General features: G+C 47.5%; 1 protein-coding gene across 1 annotated transcript in view; it reads right to left on the reverse strand.

Annotated features, from left to right (window-relative positions):
• The window catches only part of XPA (XPA, DNA damage recognition and repair factor), a 321,718-nt gene that overhangs the window by 249,585 nt on the left and 52,991 nt on the right, over positions 1 to 19,142 (reverse strand). The window contains exon 3 of the mRNA XM_044061000.1: positions 16,917 to 17,030. Within this exon, the coding sequence (XP_043916935.1) occupies positions 16,917 to 17,030 (114 nt within the window). The remainder of the gene's footprint in view (positions 1 to 16,916; positions 17,031 to 19,142) is intronic.

Below are 19,142 nucleotides of genomic sequence, written 5' to 3' on the forward strand. Positions count from 1 at the left end.
CCCTTGAGGAAAAAGAATGGCATATAGCACAGCTATCCTGCAAATGCAGGGCTCCTAGACAACATACACAATTTACGTGGCTGTCTGTAACAGAAATCTTTTGGCCACATTTGGGGCACTTCTTAAAGCCAGACTTAGGATGTTTGTCTTGGTCAGCCATAATAATCAAAGAAAAATTACTGTCACCACAGAAAAACTTAACAGTAATTATTCACACAAGCCTTAATAAAATCAGGCTAAGTCAAACACACGCAGACACACACTATAGTAATATAAATGTACAGTGACAGAAAAAGTCTGTCTAAAGCACACAACAAGAAATTCTAAGCATACTATGCAATAAAAGAAGATAGCTGCTAAGAGACACAACAAGCCTTATCTAATCTATATTAGGTTCATAGGTTCATACTAGGCTATCAGCCCTAGGGCCTATACAAGCCTAGCCATAACAATTCCCTGGCTACTTCTTCCCACACTATTTACTTCCAACGTGATCCCTGGGGTGAATTTCCTTTCTCCCATCCAATCGTCAAGGTTCCTTTTCACGAGGGCCAAAGAGGCACTCTGCTTGACATGTATGGGCAGTCTATTCCAGAGTCTGGGGAGTCTCTGGGTCAGGAACCTATCCCTCCAGCATGTTTTGTTTATTGTGATGACAAGGTTTAGATCCCTGGAGCATGTGGCTCTGACTGATTGGGATTTCTTTAAGTATAGCATGTCCAACAGCTCTGGGTTTGACATGGCCTTGTATGTTAAGCAGAGATCGCCTCTGAGTAGACGATATGCGACAGAGTATAGCTGGAGTTTTTTAAGGTGGTCAGCATAGGGCATCTGCTTTAGGCCTGTGATTCTTTTAGTGAGGTATTTCTGCGGCCTTTCCAGTTGTTGCAGATGTCTTGAGAGGTACATACCAAATGGGGCGTTGTATTCTATAATGGGTCTAATGAGGAATGAGTACAGTGGGACAATGACCTCTTTTTTTCTGGATGAAAAGCCCTTAGTGATGAGGTGTGCCACATAGAAGGATTTTCTGACTGTTGTGGCGATGTGGTTATCGAAGGTGAGACCACTGTCCACCTGTGTCCCTAAGTCTCTTATCACATTTTCAGTGTTTAGTGTACTGCCACCTATGTGGTAATTCACGGGTACATGTTTTTTCCCAAAGGGGATAATAAGAAGTTATGTACTCACCATAACGTTCCATCTGAGTAGGTGGCTTCATTTGTCTGCAACCTGTGGGATCTTGGATCCGATATTGGATCCGAGCCGGCAACTATTTATACAGCTATGGATCCTAGCTCCTCCCCTCACCCATAATCCCCTGCCAACCCCAAATGACCTCAGATCAAGTTTGCCCTCCTATATACCTGAAAAGGTATCCCAACAGGAAAAGGCAGGAACAATACCACCATCTAACTCTTCTAAAGGCCAGGGGGAAGGAGGGGGGATGGTTGCAGACAAATGAAGCCACCTACTCAGATGGAACGTTATGGTGAGTACATAACTTCTTAATCTGGAGTAGGGACTTCATTTGTCAGCAACCTGTGGGACAGAGTCCCCAGCTACCTGAATCTTGGGCGGCCATCATGGAAGGATGTTCCGGAGCACTGCGGAGTCAAAGGATGCTCTCCCTCTGGAAATGACGTCCAGTTTGTAGTGGTTAATAAAGGTATGACATGAGGCCCAAGTGGCTGCCGAGCAAATATCATCCAAGGGGACTCTAGATCTGAATGCAGTAGAAGTAGATATGGAACGAGTGGAATGTGCACGAACCCTTTGAGGTGCGGGCCTCCCAGTAGCCTCATAAGCTAGAAGGATACATTGGGAAATCCAGTGTGATAAGGTGACCTACGAAACGGCTTTACCTAAATTGAATTTGGCAAAGGAAATGAACAGCTGATCAGATTGTCTGTGACCAGCAGTCCTATGAATATAGAAACGCAGCTGCCTGTGCACATCTAACGAATGCAGCTTGTATTCTCCTTTATTTTGATAATTAGGGAAGAAAACAGGAAGATTGATGGACTGATTGATATTGGTTTCTGATGCCACCTTAGGTAGAAAGGATGGATTGGTCCTGAGGTACACTCTATCCTGATGAAAAACCAAGTAAGGGGGTTTTACGGAAAGAGCTTGAAGTTCCGAAACTCTTTTCACAGAAGTGATGGCTACCAGGAATGCTGTTTTCCAAGACAGGTATTTAAGATCAGCCGAGGCAGCTGGTTCAAAGGGAGAAGCAGTCAAGGCCTGAAGAACTAGCGATAGGTCCCAAGGGGGTATGGCTTCTTTGATAGGGGGCCTGAGGCTTCTTTGATCGGGGGCCTGAGCAGAAAAGTACCCTTGAGGAAGGTTTTACATAGTTTAGCTGACATCAAAGGCCCTGTCTCGTGCCCTACATGGTAATGAGAGATGGCTGCCAATTGTACCTTGACTGTCGAACAGCTAGCCCCTTGCTGAAAAAGCCTGGTAAGGAAATCCAAAACGGACGTTAGCGGAGCAGTGAAGGGGTCCAGATTATGATGTTCCGCCCAGACGGAGAAGCGCTTCCATTTACTGCGGTAAATCTTCCTGGTGGAAGGTTTATGCGCTGCCACCAAGATGGCTTTGACTGGTGAAGAGATACCGGGAGTCCTAATTAAGAGTGGAACTGGAGCAGCCAAGCTGTCAGCTTCAGGTTGTCCAGATTCGGGGTCGGTAAGCCTGATGGGTGGGAGATCACATCCGGGCTGGGATCCAGAATCCAGGGAGGATTCACCAAGTGAGACCACAGGTAAGGGAACCAAGTTTGTCAAGGCCAGAATGGGGCAATGAGGATCATTTTGCTCCCCAACCGAGAGGCTTTCTGTAACATCTTTAGCATCAGGGGTAGAGGAGGATAGGCATAAAGTAGACCGGGCGGCCAAGCATGAACTAGAGCGTCTCTCAGGGCTTCCCCTGGTGGGGGAATCAGGGCGAAGAAGCTGTCGCATTTCGTATTTGAGGGAGAGGCAAAAAGATCGCAGCAGGGTTGCCCCTATCTTGCAAAAATCCGCTTCGCTACTTGGGAGTTGAGAGACCACTCGTAAGGGGAAAGAATAGTGCGGCTGAGTTTGTCCACCAGAATGTTGGACTGTCCCTTAATGTGTGTTGCGATCAGAAAGCGGTTGGTGGAGATCGCCCATTCCCACACTCTCATGGCCTCTCGGCAGAGAGGATAAGACCTAGTTCCCCCCTGTTTGTTGATATACCAGACAACTGACACATTGTCCGTCTGTATCGCAATAGTTCCTACGGGAAGAAGGTTGTGAAGTGCTTGCAACGCCAACAGCACTGCCCTCATCTCCAGAACATTGATATGCAGGGAGGTCTCTGTGTTATTCCATGTGCCTTGGACTGTTCTGCCTGAGCAATGCCCCCCCCCCCACCCGAGGCGAGAAACATCCATGGTCACCGTGACGAGAGGAGGTGGAGCGCAGAAGGGGCGACCTGTATGGAGGCCTGGGGAATGAAGCCACCGTAACAGGGCCCTCCTGCAAGCCTTGCTGATAGAGACAGGGTGATTGAGAGGAAGAAGCTGAAAGGACCATTGTACTTGAAGGGTCCACTGTAGTACCCTCATGTTTAGGCAAGCGCATGGAAGGAGTGTAATTGCCACTGCCATAGAGCCCAGTGCCCTCAGGACAAATTCCGCGGGTGGAGCTTCTGATTGGAGGATGGCCCACACATGTAAACTCAGATTCTGTAGTCGTTCCGAAGTGAGGTAGGCTCGCAGACTTCTCGTATCTAATCTGGCCCCTATGAAGTCTATCACTTGTGTCGGAGCAAGGGAGGATTTGTCCATATTGATCGTGATGCCTAACTGGGGGGCTAGGCGAAGAAAAAAATCTCTGGCTGAGCAGAGTAGATGCCTTGTTGGGGCGGTCAGGAGCCAGTCGTCCAGGTACGGGAAGACCTGCATTCCCTGATGTCTCAGGTGGGCCGCTATCACTGCTAAAACTTTGGTGAACACCCTGGGGGCTGTGGTGAGGCCAAAGGGAAGGACCCTGAACTGATAGTGGTTGGCTCCCAGCCAGAAGCGGAGAAACCTCCTGGATTGTCTGTCCATTAAGATGTGGTAGTACGCATCCTTGAGGTCTATTGAGCACATCCAGTCGTTCTCCCGCAACAGGGGGAGAATGGATTGAAGAGTGACCATTCTGAATTTCTCCTTGGTTACTGACAGGTTCAAGAGGGAAAGGTCTAGAATTGGTCTCAGGTCCCCAGTCTTTTTTGGCACCAGAAAGAACCTGGAGTAAAACCCTAATCCGAGCTGGTCTTGGGGGACGGGTTGGATGGCCCTTTTTTCTAGCAGCTGCTGGATTTCTGCAGCTGCAGCCTCCCTCTGATCGGGTGGTACATTGGGGAGGTTCTTAAGTCTGGGAACATGTAGCATAGGGATTTTGTAACCTCTGGATATAATCCGAAGCACCCAGCGGTCTGACATGATGGACTCTCATTGCCGCCAGATGCCTCGAGAAGCGCCCCCAGACTGCCTCCAGAGTGGAGCAATCAGGCAACCCTTCAGGACTGTTGCATGGGCCGATCAGAGAAGGATTCTCTGGACCCAAAATTTCTCGGTGTCCCTCTGCCTCTAGGGCAGCGTCCTCCCTGTCCTCCTCTGCCACGGAAGGACCGATTGTCCGGAGCAGGTTGGGAATGTTGCGATTTCCGGAACCACATCTTCTCCTGTCCCTTTTGGTTCTTGGAAAAGGATCTCTGGGGAGCAGAGAAGCGGACTCCGATGGCAGACAATGTCTTCCCGTCCTTCTCGCTCTGGACAAGTGTCTCGCGAATGGTCTTGACAAACAAAGCAGAACCATCAAAGGGGGCATTCGCAAAGGATGCCTTGAAGGGCTCCGCGAAGTCACAATGTCGGAGCCAGGCCTGGCATCTCATAACTAGGCCCACTCCGCTAGCTCTAGCAGCTCCCTCAGTTGCGTGAGACAACAGCCGCATAGAGGTATTAGAAACAGATCTCGGAGTGGCCATACGAGTGGAGTACAATTGCTTGTCCTCCGCCGACATGGACTCCGGGGGGGAAGCAGCGTATTCTTTAATAAGATCCCGCTGCATCCTGATGACATGTGCCATGTAGTTCAGAGACCTTACTGAGAAGGTCGCTGAACTGAATACCCACTTCCCAAGGCGATCCATCAAGCGAGACTCCTTGCTCGGAGGATGGACCGGGGGGCTCTCCTGAGCTAGTTCCCTCTTAGTGGCTGCCGCCATCAACACGGCATCTACAGGGGGACCCTTGCTCCAGTGGGGCCGGTCTGCGGGGGGGGGGGGCTCAAAATCCTATCCGGGCACGTGGGAATAGGCTCCACAGTGTCTGGCTCCTTCCACTCCCTGGTGGTCACAAGGTCCACCAGGGGGTCGGCCGGGGGGGACACCCAAGAGGTAGACGGGCCTGCTTCGAATGCCTCCAGGAACACGGACTCGTCAGAGGAAGCCTTGGGGGCAGACCACCCGAGCCTGAGCATTTCCATGATGTCTCCAAACGAGACATCCACAGGGGGTGACCTTGGGGAGCCTTCCCCTTCATCCAAGTCCATGTCCTCTGTTAAGAACTCGGGGGAGTCCACGTGCCTCCTCTTACACTTATGCTTGCGAGGAACTTCCTCAGGGGGGCTGTCCGAGGAGGTCTCACCAGCAATGTCCTGTTCCAAAGGAACAACCTGGGACATCGAAGCAGGCTGTCCCTGTGGCCAGGTGATGAAAGCCTGACCCAGCAGAGAGGGAGTGCAGGGCGGAGCCGAGACAAGGGCCGGAGGTCTGGATGCTCTCAACAGAGCCCTTTCCACTACATCGAAGGCCGAGGGGGAGCCGCTCTCCCTGGGCTTCGAGAGCCGACTCCCACTCGGATCTGATGAAGGGATCGGAACCGGCGCCGAGACCATCGGATCCAAGGGACCAGTGTGCTCCGACCTGGACGGAGCCGAAGGCACACTGAATCCCTCGGATCCGAAGCTCGGGCCACGGCTCCGAGAGGTCGGATCCAATGATGGAACCGACAGACTTGAGGGTAGGGTCGGATCCGAAGTACCCAGTACTGTCGGCGCCGACCCACCCCCCGCTCCAACGCTGCCCGGCTCCAAGTGCTCTGAACCCGGAAAGCAGGTCGGAGAAGGAGCTATCGGAGCAAAAAAGGGTGTCGAGCTCCCCCCCGAAGGGGGGAGAGGCAGGAGCACTCCCATCTGCAGCTGGGCCTGGATGAACCTTCTCATCATCCGGTCCAAGTCCGCATCAGACAGGCTGTAGGTGGATCTCAACGAGGCCACCGAGGCAGGCCTGGAGTGCCGCCTCGATGACCTCGACGGAGATCGGGTCTCCTCCTTCTCCGGTCCTGGGGAGAAGCAAGGTGATCGGAGCCGAGGAGGAGGAGACCTGGAAGCCGTGGAGGGAGAAGCCCGCTTAGCTGGGGGCGGGAGGCCTCGTCCGCTTGTGGTGCTTCTCCCTCCGTTTCTCCCTCCTGGCCTCCCTGTCCTCCGGCGCTTTAGTGGGAATTTGAATCCCGGCCGGAGGAAGGGGGGCAAGAGTGGCCACCACCACAAGCTGGGGAGGTGCCACGGGAGTAGTGGAGGCTGAAGCCAACTCCAGGGGCAAAAGTCCCGCCAGGACCAGCTTCGACCTCCACTCTTTCAGTGCCCTGGGGTTGAACCCTGCACAAATCGTGCATCCCAAGGACAGGTGTTCAACCCCAATGCACCGAACACACTGTGTGTGGCCATCCGCTGGGGAGAGCTTATGGCCACACTCGGTGCATTTAGAAAAAATAGGCTTTGGGGCCTCAGACATGTCCCAAAACTAAGAAACACTACTCAAGCACACAAGGCCCCAAACGCAAACACACACAATCACACACTAACGACCAGCGAGGGGAGGGTAACACTAAAATTTAAAAAAAAAAAAAAATACTAAAGGGAAGCCTAATACACACACACTAATTACAGACAGAAAAAAGGGGCTAAAGAGATAAAATAGCAACACTTATCTCAAAAACGCCAGGAGCTCAAAATCCAGGTGACACACACTAGAGCGGCAAACTAGATCTGAGGTCATTTGGGGTTGGCAGGGGATTATGGGTGAGGGGAGGAGCTAGGAGCTCGGATCCATAGCTCTATAAATAGTTGCCGGCTTGGATCCGATATCGGATCCAAGGTCCCACAGGTTGCTGACAAATGAAGTCCCTAATCCAGATCAGTTAGTTATGTACTCACCATAACGATCGATGTATGTGGTCCATCTCGCCTACATTCCTTACTCACGGGTTCGGAGCTGAGAATAGTCTCCGACTCGGCCAAATTTCTCTGGCACGAAGTCTCTAATTGGCTGGGCTAACCCGGTATCCCAGGATGCACCTCGCCCTAGCCCCAGATCTTGTTTGCAATCATAACAATCATAACACTCATAACCCATACTCAATAAACACCGGAAGAAATTCCAGCCAGATAAGGGAACCGAATCACTGACCTTGAAGGGTCCACAGAGCCAATATTCTTCCAAATCCTCTAGGAAGGGGGCAGGTGGGAGGGTACGTAGGAATGTAGGCGAGATGGACCACATACATCTATCGTTATGGTGAGTACATAACTAACTGATGTTATGTGGTCCTATCTCGCCTACATTCCTTACTCACGGGACAGCGTCCCCAGCACCTCTATCCTGGGAGGCTCATAAGAAGATACTCCTGAGAACCGTGGAACCAAAGGAAGCCCGGCCCCTAGATGCCACGTCCAGCTTGTAATGAGTTATAAAAGTGTTGGGAGACGCTCAAGTGGCCGCAGCACAAATATCATCCAAGGAAAGCCTAGCATGGAAAGCTACTGATGTAGACATAGCCCTGGTAGAATGAGCCTTGACGGGAAAGGGTAAAGTTCTGTCTGCTGATGGGTAGATGAATGAAATACCATCTTTGATCCATTTAGAAATTGTGCACTTGGAAATAGGACAACCTGCTCTGTTCTCTGAAAAGGACACAAACAGTTGATCAGATTTCCTAACATGCTTAGTCCTATGTAAATAAAATCTCAGTTGTCTGTGCACATCCAACTGATGAAACTTGAACTTTGCTTTATTGGAAAAGTTCGGAAAAAGCACTGGTAGCTCAATAGATTAATGGAGATTGACAGTGGATGACACCTTTGGAAGGAAGGACGGGTTAAGCCTCAGGGAAACTCTGTCCTTATGAAAGATCAAATACGGAGGTTTAACGGACAAGGCTTGAAGTTCTGATACCCTCCTGGCCGATGTAATGGCTATCAGAAAAGCCGTGTTCCAAGATAAGAATTTTAAGTCGCAAGTGGCAGCCGGTTCAAAGAGTGGTGATGTAATAGCTTGTAGCACAAGGTTCAAGTCCCATGGCAGTACAGGTTCAGAAACTGGGGGACGAAGTAACCAAGCGCCTTTTAGAAAGGCTTTACAGAGTTTGTGGCCCATAAGAGAAGGCTCATAAGATGTGTGAAAATTGGAAACTGCAGCCAACTGTACTTTAATGGTAGCGGGCGCTGAGCCCTGACGGAACAACATGGCTAAAAAAATCTAAGACCGACGGAATAGGGGCTGTGAAGGGGTCCAAACCTTGGGCCTGAGCCCAAATGGAGAATCTCCTCCATTTGCTGGAATGAATCTTCCTGGTGGAAGACTTATGAGAAGAAGACAAGATGTGCACCACTTCAGGTGAAAAGGAATGTCGCCTGACTAGCGACGGAAGTGGAGCAGCCGGGCTGTCAACCTGAGAGTTCGCAGGGATGGATGAAGTTGTCCTGACATGTGAATCAGGAGGTCCGGCACTGGGTCCAGAGTCCACAGACTGTCCAGTGCGTACCGTTGAATAAAAGGGAACCATACTTGTCAAGCCCAGTGTGGAGCAATAAGGATCATCCTGCTTCCCAAAGACATGGCTTTCTGTATCACTCTTGGTAACAGAGGAAACGGAGGGAAAGCGTAGACCAGACCGGGGGAGCCAATTGTGAGCTAGAGCGTCCCTGGGTGATTCCCCCTGTGGGGGGATCAGAGTGAAGTACTTGCTGCATTTGGCATTGAGGGGGCTGGCGAAGAGATCGCAGCAAGGCTGACCCCACCTTTTGAAGATCTGAACTGCCACTCGGTTGTTCAGGGACCACTCGTGAGGCAACAGAATAGCTCTGCTTAGCCTGTCTGCTATCACGTTGGACTTCCCCGGAATGTGCGTTGCCACTAGAAACCGTTGGGAAGACACTGCCCACTGCCACACTCGCATGGCCTCTCTGCAGACGGGATAAGATTTGGTTCCCCCCTGCTTGTTCAGGTACCACACTACGGACATGTTGTCCGAGTGAATTGCAATCGTTCCCAGAGGTAGAGAGCCCTGGAGTGCTCGCAACGCCAGAAACACCGCTCTCATCTCCAGAACATTGATGTGCAAGTGTACCTAGTGATCTAGCCAGGTGCATTGGACCGTCCTGCCTAGATAATGCTCTCCCACCCCATCTGGGAGGCGTCCGTGGTCACCGTGGCCACTGGAGACATAGGAACCAAGCTCCTTCCTCTGTCCAGATTAAAGAAGCGTAGCCAACAGAGGAGGTCCTATTTGCATCGCTCCGTGAGAAGTATCAAGTGGGAAAGAGGAAGCTTTTGAAAGGACCACTGAACCGACAGGAGCCACTGTAGGATCCGCATGTGTAACCTGGCCAGAGGTACCAGCATGATGGTGGAGGCCATGGATCCCAAGAGCTGAAGAACTAACCTGGCCTGAACTTTTCTGAGGGGCAACAGTGCATGGATCTGAGACTGCAACACTCTTATCCTGTCCTGTGGCAGAAAGGAGCGCATTTGAATAGAGTCTAGCTCTGCGCCTATAAAAACAACACGTTGTGAGGGCTGCAAGGCAGACTTTTCCCAGTACAAAGCAATTCCTAGATGTTGGCAAAGTGAGATGGTTGTCTCCCTGGCTTGAACGAGCAGATGCCTGGTGGGGTCGACAAGAAGCCAGTCATCCAGAAACGGAAACACCTGGAATCCTAGACATCTCAGGTGAGCTGTCATTACTGCCAAACACTTGGTAAACACCCTGGGGGCTGTGGTGAGACCAAAGGGCAGGGCACGAAACTGGAAGTGACTGGCTCCTAGCCAGAAGCGTAAATGACTCCTGGATGCCTTCTCCATTTTGATGTGGTAGTAGGCATCCTTGAGATCGATGGAGCACATCCATACTCCTTTCTCCAGCAGTGGAAAAATGGACTGAAGTGTGACCATTCGGAACTTGGACTTCAGAACGTAGCGATTCAATCGACTGAGATCCATAATGGGTCTCAGCTCCCCTGTCCTTTTCGGCACCAAAAAGAGTCGTGAGTACGTTCCTGATCTGACATGGTCTGAGGGGACTGGTTGGATGACTCCTTTTTCTAGCAGCTTTGCAACTTCTAGTGCTGCCTGATCCCGTTGACTGGGTGGGACATCCGGGATCCTTTTGACTTGAGGGGGTGTCGACACAAAGGGAATAGTGTAACCTCCGGTAACTATTTGGAGCACCCAACGATCCTGGGTGATGCTTTCCCAGGCTTCCGGATGCAACAAAATTCGGCCCCCGACTGGCTCCGGAATAGCACAGTCGGGCAACACCTCAGGAACGCTGGAAGGAAGAACCGTGAAAGGAATCACGGTCTCCTGAGTTACGGGGGCCTCCTCTGCCTCTAGGACGGCGTCTTCCGGAATAACCCCCCCCCCTGCCTCTGGAGGGGGACTCACCTTGAGCTGCGGGAAAGGACCTCTGAGACTTTTTGAACCACATCTTCCCTCCTCTCTGAGCCTTGGGATAAGGCCTAGAAGGGAGAGAAAAACGGGCCCCTACGGTAGATAGGGTCTTTCCCTCCTGTTCGCATCTGGTGAGGGTGTCTTTCACTTTGGGTCCGAAGAGAGAGGACCCATCAAAGGCCAGTGAAGGAAGACTTAAAGGCCTCCGCGAAATGACACAGGCGCATCCAGGCTTGCCTTCTGAGAGCTACGCCTGAGGCTAGCTGCCCTACTCGCCCCTTCGGCTGCATAAGATATGAGCCTCATAGACGAGTTGACAATGGACCCTAGGGTAGACAACTGGGCGTTAACAGTCTGCGCTACCACCTCAGGCATGTTACCCATCAGAGTATCTCCTATCTCCTTCAGGAGATCTCTTTGGAGCCGAGTGAAATGACAGACGTAATTCAACGACCGTAAGGTAAAGGTCGCCGAAGACAGGGTACGCTTCCCATACCGGTCCATACTCCTGGACTCCTTGTTAGGAGGGTGGACTGATGAAGAAGCCTCTGCAACTTCCTGCTGAGTGGCTGGGCCACCACCAAGGCATCTACCGAAACCCCTTTGGTAAGGAACTCTTTGCCCGGGGGAGCAGACAGGAACTTGTTTGGACGTCTGAGCACCGGTTCCACGGAATCAGGATTCTCCCACACCCTTCGGCAAATCAAGTCCAGGAGTTCGAAGGGTGGAGACTCCCAGGAGGCAGAGCGTTGAGTTCCGAAGGCCTTGAGGAATACCGACTCCTCCTCAGAGGGGGTGTTGGAGGGCCAGTCGCCTCTCTGTCTCAAAATCTTCAGGATGTCAGAGAAAGAGACATCATTGGAGGATGACTTGGGGAACCCCTCTGATTCCTCGAGGTCGGTGTCGGAAGTGAGTGACTCGTCCTGGGAGTCGATGTGCTTCCTCTTGCATGACTTCTTACTGGGAGGCTCCTCAGGCACCGACTCTGAGGGGCCCTCAGAAAGTAGGGGACTACTCAAGGGGGGTATCCCCAGACCTTCGGGCTCTGCCGTCCATGGAGAGGGGGGCGTCAGAGGCTCTAGCCAAGGTGTAAGGGGACAGAATGACCGATCCAGGTGATGTACCTGACAACCTGGCCAGGGCGCTCCTCATGGCCTCGAAGGACGGTCCCCCCGAGTCCAAGGACCGACCAGTCTCTGAGACCACGACCGAAGTCGAGATTCCACGAGCCGAAGCACCGAGAGGGTGGCTCAGGACTGACAGGAGTCCCGAGGTATCTCCCTCGGGTCCGACTGAGGAAACCTGAGTGCCGAAACCATAGGACGGAGCCGACCTTGTTGGAGCTGAAGCCGGCTCTGATAGACTCACCTGGGGTATCGGAGCTGACACCAGAACATCACTCAGCGCGGAGCACTCCGGCTCCGACGACACATGGGTGTCCGGAGGAGGAATCATCGGTACAAGAATGGGAACTGGCTCTGGAGCTGACTGGGTCGGAGCCGAAAACAGTTTTGCTAACACCGGCGACTGTAGGAGCCTCTGGACCACCCTATCCACATCCAAATCAGACAGCCTAGAGGATTTGGAAGAAATAGAAGGAGATCTAGATCTCCCGACTGGAGACTCATGCCTGACACTGGGTGACCTGCTCTGAAGAGGTTCCAAAAGTATTGGAGCCGAGGTAGACTCCAGTACAACAGATACCGCCTGCGGCCCCGAGGACAATGGAGCTGAGGAGGTAGTATCCATTTCCGAGTCCTTCTCCTTCGGCCCAGAGGACAGTGGAGCCGAGGATGTATTATCCATTTCCGAGACCTTCTCCTTCTGCCCCGAGGACAGTGGAGCCGAGGAGGAAGTATCCAATTTACAAACTTTCTCCGATGGCTCCGAAGACGCAGACAGAGCCGGAGATCTTTTCTTGGCCTTAGGAGGCTTAGACTTGGTACTAGAAGGCAGAGACGACTCCAAGGCCTCCTCAAAGGAGGGCTTGATCAGACCCTTCAAAATCAGTTTATTTTTATGTTCCTGCAGTACCCTAGGGCTAAAAACATGACAGAAACTGCAGGACTCTTGCAAGTGAATAGCACCAAGACAGTAAACACAGATAGAGTGCCCATCTGTAATGGACATTTTATTGCCACATTTTGTACACTTCTTAAACCCAGAGGGTTTATGTTCCTTTAGTTCTTTCGACATGGCAAGCAACCGCGCCACACACAACCGACAGAGTCAAACACAAAGGAGGGCGGGAAGACCAACAAGCACTTAAATGGACAAGGAAACTCTAACTTAAACGCTTCCTAAAAGGGAGTTAACCACTAACACAACAGCACAACACAACAAGGGAACACACTGGAGAGGACTAGGTCCTCTAACTTAAATGGGCCTAGCCCGCGAAAACAGTAGGGATACCACAAAACACTAAACTCTCAAAACCTCACACAACAACTATTCACATACAAAGTTAGCTATCAAAATAGCTTTTGTCAAAAGGAAGACTGCTAAAATACTAAAAGTATTTTAAAAGGGTACTTAGCCAGAGCCAAGCAAGACCACGTCCTAACTCTACAAGCGGCAAATGAGATCTGGGGCTAGGGCGAGGTGCATCCTGGGATACCAGGTTAGCCCAGCCAATTAGAGACTTCGTGCTAGAGAAATTTGGCAGAGTCGGAGCCGAGAATCTGCTCCGAACCCGTGAGTAAGGAATGTAGGCGAGATAGGACCACATAACATCTATACATTTCTTGGCATTGAGCTTGAGCTCATGGCTCTGGCACCAAGCATCTGTTTCTGTAAGGTCCTTTTGTAGAGTACCCACATCATTTGGGTATTCAATAATGGCTCCCAGTTTGCAGCCACCTTTGTTAGCCAGAGTCTCTTAGTGTTGGCCTGTACTTCAGAGAAGTAGATGCCAAACAAGAGCGGTCCCAGGACTGTACCCTGAGGTACTCCACTTGTCACTTGTCTGGAGCTGGATTTGGAGTCGGCTACTTTTACAGTGTGGGTTCTGTCAGTAAGCCAGTTGGCAACCCATTGGGTGACGTAGGGATTAATGCCCAGCTTAGTAAGTTTATCTATTTTTCCAGAGTGGGGGATGGTGTCAAAGGTCTTGGCGAGGTCTAGATAGGCTGTGTGGACCACCTTACCCTTGTCCATGGCTCAGGAGACTGATTCGAAGAAGTCAATCAGGTTTAGGAGACAAGATCGGCCCTTCACGAACCCAACATTGGTGGGGTCCAGTGTCTGAAGGTTGCCAATGTCTTTGTTTATAAGTTCCATGATAATACACTCCATGGCGTTGCAAATAAGGCTCGTCAGACTGACTGGATGGTAGTTTCCGGGATCCAAGGTGGATCCCCCTTGTGGAGTGGGATAACTGTAGCTCTGCGCCACTCAGTGGGCATGAAACCTGAGGTGAGGCTATGATTAAACATGATACTTAGGTGAGGTGCCAGTTCATATTGTAGTTTATGTAGTACACAGCCCGGGTTGTCATCTGGTTCCATGGATGCTGTATTCTTAGCTTTGGAGAGTGCATTTTTTACCTGTGTGGCCGTTATTACCGGAATTTGGCAATCTTCTGGTATTGAGATGGGCCATTTAGGGGGTGAGAGGGGGGTGAAGTTGGCACTGAATCGATCTGTCAGGATATTGGCAATATCCTTGGGATCAGTATATTTAATGCCATTCTAATTTAGCTCAGAGCAGATCTGAGCATTGCCATTTAGATTATTGACATAGTTATAGAATGCCTTGTGGTTGTCTTTGGAATCTTTGGCAATTTTATTTTCATAACTAGCTTTCGAGGATTTTATGAGGGATCTCAGTTTCTTACTGAGGTTGGTAAGGGAGTTTTTTGCATCCTGGGATTTTCCTCTTTTCTGCAACAGTTTCTTCCTTTTGTTGTAAAGTTTGTTTATGGCAGAGGACCACCAGATTGGCTTCCTTTTTTTGGAGGAGAGCATCTTGGTTCTATTTGGGATGGCACGATTCATGCATGAGTGGATGTGCTCGTACAGTGCCTTAGTGTAGGATTCAGCAGTCGAACTTTCAGTTCCCGTCTGTATGGGTGTCATGAAGTTTGTCACTTCTGACTTGAGCAGCATGAAGTTGGCTTTGGAGAAGTTTTTTATGGAGGTTTCCTTACTGGGGGTGGGGGTGGGATGTGGATGTTAAGGGTGATTAGCTGATGGTCAGACCTGACTAATGAGGGGGTGACCATAGGTGTGGCGCATCGATTTCCCATGTTTGTAATGACCAGGTCTAGGATATTGGAGCCCCTAGTGGGACTATGGATTAGTTGATCCAGGGCATTGCAATTTATGAATTCCAAGAACCGGTGGGCAAAGGTGTTGGTACACAAGTAGTTTTCCCAGTTAATGGCAGGGTAGTTAAAATTACCCAGTATTAGGGTGTTTGGTTTTATCTTAATATTTTCCAGTATGTTTAGAAAGGTGTAGTGAGAATCTTGGGACATGGTGGGGGGTCTGTAGCAAGCTACAATTTGGATTGCAGTCTTACCTAGTGTTAGTTGCATCTGGAGAATATATAACAAGATACTGTCAACTGCAAGCTTCAACAGTAATCAACTACTAAGCCTATCTGAAAAAATCTAAGGCTAAATGCACACTAGCAATAACTATAACTATCTAAGAAATAGGAATAACTTGTGACAAAAGGTCACTGAATAAAACACACTGTAATATATACATAAGGAGAAAGGATTTTAAACTAGGCCAAAACAAGAGGCCAACTAGAAATTTTTAAAGCACACTACTGGGAAGGGATATAAGTGGGTAAACACACCCAAAAGCTATAAGAGCTTTCTAAAACTCTACTAAAATTACCTTAAACTAGCTATCAAAATGTTTTAAGTAATAATAAAAAAAGCAGTTTTACTGGGTCGAGCTAATGCAGAACCTCCGATCTGTTGCAGTGGCAAACAAGATCTGAGGTAACTCCAGGTGCATCATGGGATAGGGACTTGGCCTTGAGCTATTTGAAGACCTCGAGCTTTGCAACTGGCCGACTCGGAGCTGAGGGATCGGCTCCGAACCCATCAGTAAAGAATGAACAGCGAGACAGAACAACTTCACATCAGAAGTTAGTGTCAGCATCTCTAAAAAGAACTTGAACAACAGTTTCCTCTGCAAAATACATACTTAGATATTTGCTGCTACAGTCACAAGTAAAATGTCAATCTTTAAAGTGGGGATATCATAAAATATTGAGTGCAGAAAAAAGTCTACGCACTGCACAAAGCTGCAGCATAATTTTAAAGCAAAAAACTAGTAATTCACTCAAAATGTCTACAATTCTCCTTTGTTCACAGAAAGTGAAACAGTCATAGGGACTCAGGAAATGTGTCTTTTATTCAAAACTTCTAGACATTATCTCAGCATAGTGAAACAAACATTGCAAATTATGCTGCATAAACATTGCAGGATGGGAAAGAAACACAAAGAGTTTAGCACGCAAATGCATTTAAAGCTACAGTTGCTCAAAAACAATCTCTGGAAAAGAAGCTTTACATCAGCAGAAAACTGTTAGAAATCATTAACATCTGAGAAAATCCATACCTCTTAAAACACAGAGAATACTCAGATGTCAGTAAATCCAGATGAATGCCTGGAACTTAACTTTTCTTGATCTTTCCAGAGAGGAAATAAAAATCAAAATGAAAAAAAAAAGTTCAATATTCTGGTCTCCAGGAATAATACAATACTTCTGAGGTACGAGTGATACAAATAAAATGCTGTAGTCACTACTGGGATGTTCACTGGAAAAGCATGAAGAAAAACAACAGAAGAGTCCTGCCTTGGACTGCGTGTATTAAGCAGTTCATTGTCACTTGGGGGAGACAGCTGCTTTTTTCACTGAAAACTGAAGCAACTACATTGGGCAATGACTTATATAAACAAGCATTAACACAAAAGTGCAACAAGAAAGAAAAATTAAATTTCTGCCATCCTTTCATGAGAGAAGTTTGGGTGCCTGTTTTGAAAACATAACGCAACAATAATCTACTTTCTTTAAAGCAGACCTTACATTTTGATAATTTTAGCATTTAATCATCTTCTGCTGATTTATTCAGTTTCAGCCCTGACAAAGAACAGAATTTGTTTTCAGTTCTTTAGTTTAAAGAAGAAAAAGTTTATCTTTACCTGGTTGATGCACTACTTTTTCAGCAATGTGATGCTCTTCATCATCCTCTTCCTCTAAGAAGAACCCTCCACCTGTGTCAATCACTTTTGATGTTCCCTTCATACTGGTGCTACCTACAGAACCCAATATGAATCAAGAGTATCAGTGCTATACGTTCAAGAGAGTTACACAAGCAGCAAATAACTCACCATTGGTGTTATTAAATATGAATTTATATGTCTGTACAACAGTGCCATAAGGACATTTTAAAGCTTTGTGCACTAATATGATTATAGTAGAGATAACGTACAATAAAAATTTGTTTAACAACTTATAACAATTACTTTAAAGTTAATTTTCATAATACAATTTTGGGAAACATTAAGTATAATAAACAATTTGAAATATTGCTTGTTAGGCTAAGCTATCAATTACAATTCACAGCACAGGTCCAAGAGCACATTACAATGAAGAAAGCAAGGCAGGCTGTGAAATGCAGCTATAATGTGTTAAAATGGATCTGAGTAAGAGTTGCTCTTAAAAGGGTTTAAACTTACATGCAATTATAGGTACAAAGAACAATATATCACCTTTAATTATATGTGTACGTGCTTGAGTACACATCTCTTCAAAACTACAATTCCGAGTAAAAAATGAGTATTTTTTTAACAAGAAATAGCTTTATTAAATGATCACTTATGACAGACAATTATACATATATATATATATATATATATATATGAAAACAAACGTTATTGACATAATCTTAGTTGCAAGCATTTTACATCACAAACCATATTGACATAATTTTAGTTGCAAACATTAATACATCACTTAAATCTACCCAATCATTGTCAGACATTACATAGCTCATTCAAATCCTGCCTTTTTTAAACTTCATTTCTCCCCTGTGTGTATTGTTCCAACATTTCCCATTTTTTCCTATGTAATTTGCTCCAACCCTTTTCTAAAGATCCCAATTCCAATTGTTTTTATCTCTGTTACTATATTTACTACTTCCAGTACAGTTGGTTTAGACTAATTTCCATTTTCTAGTAATTTGTTTCTTTCGCAGCTACCATAATTAGACTGAGCAAGGCCTTACTATGTCTAGGCAATTCCAATTATGTATCATAGCTTAGAAAATTAATTTACCTAGTTACACCAATTTGCTCACCCAGTATACCTGACAGAGTAGTCTGCATGGAATATTTAAAGTCTGCCAACTCATTACACTCCCAGAAAATATGTTCTCAGTTACCTCTTTCTTCCCCATCACACCTCCAACATTTGCTGTCTACCTGAGAAAAAATTCTCTAGAGTCCACTTGAGGTATAAAAATTATCTATGTAAATATTTCCAAGCAAAAATCCTAAATCTTCTAGTTTTGTTGCATATTTGGGAGACAAACATTTACCCCCCCCCCCATTGTTTCTTTATCAATTGCTTATGCAATCTCTCTAACCAATCCTTCTAACCTCCTCTGATTCTCGTTGTTATCATGCAATATTGTATATGCTCTACTGATTATTCCTTTTTTAATAGCAGCTTCTCTTCTACATCCTACTAAAAATTCTACCAGTGCTGGTATTTTGTTTAGGACCCTCTATTTATTTCTCTTTGCCGATACTCTATCAATCCTTGATACAGAAGGTAATCTCTAACATGTAGTCCAACTAAATTCTTAGCATCTTCCCATTTATTACATTTCCCTCTCAAGTTACTTGCTCCCTATACCTTGGTTCCTTTACCAGTTTTCTCCAATAAATTCCAGGCCCCTCTTGCCTAATGTCTGTACCTCTAATCACAGTTATTCTTTTTGCAAAATCTCCTTTCTCCATTCCCATATTAGTTTAGTTCTTAGAATACCTTCTACTACTTTATAAATATAATATTCTTTAGGATTATTGTTATTCTTCTTAAAGGTCTGCATCCAAAATCCCTGATTCTTTTTGATTCTTGAGCTTCCCCCCATTTCATCATCTCTTTCCACTTTGAATTACAGGGTTCTGCTTGTGCTATGCATAGCAGCCTTAACTGTGTAACTCTAAAATATCCATTCAAATTGGGTAATCACAATCTGCCTTGACCCTTGTTGTCCCCTACCCCAGATAAAATCCTTCAGCTCTTTATTAATTGTTATGCACAACTTCTCTGGTTGATAAAAATATGCTTGACCTGTGTATAAGACAAAAGGGACTAAAAATATTTTAACTGCTTGTATCTTACTAGCCATAGCCATATAA

Source organism: Protopterus annectens, chromosome 2.part0 (assembly GCF_019279795.1).
Source record: "Protopterus annectens isolate FY-2018-M chromosome 2.part0, PAN1.0, whole genome shotgun sequence".
NCBI classification, from domain to species: Eukaryota; Metazoa; Chordata; order Ceratodontiformes; family Protopteridae; genus Protopterus; species Protopterus annectens.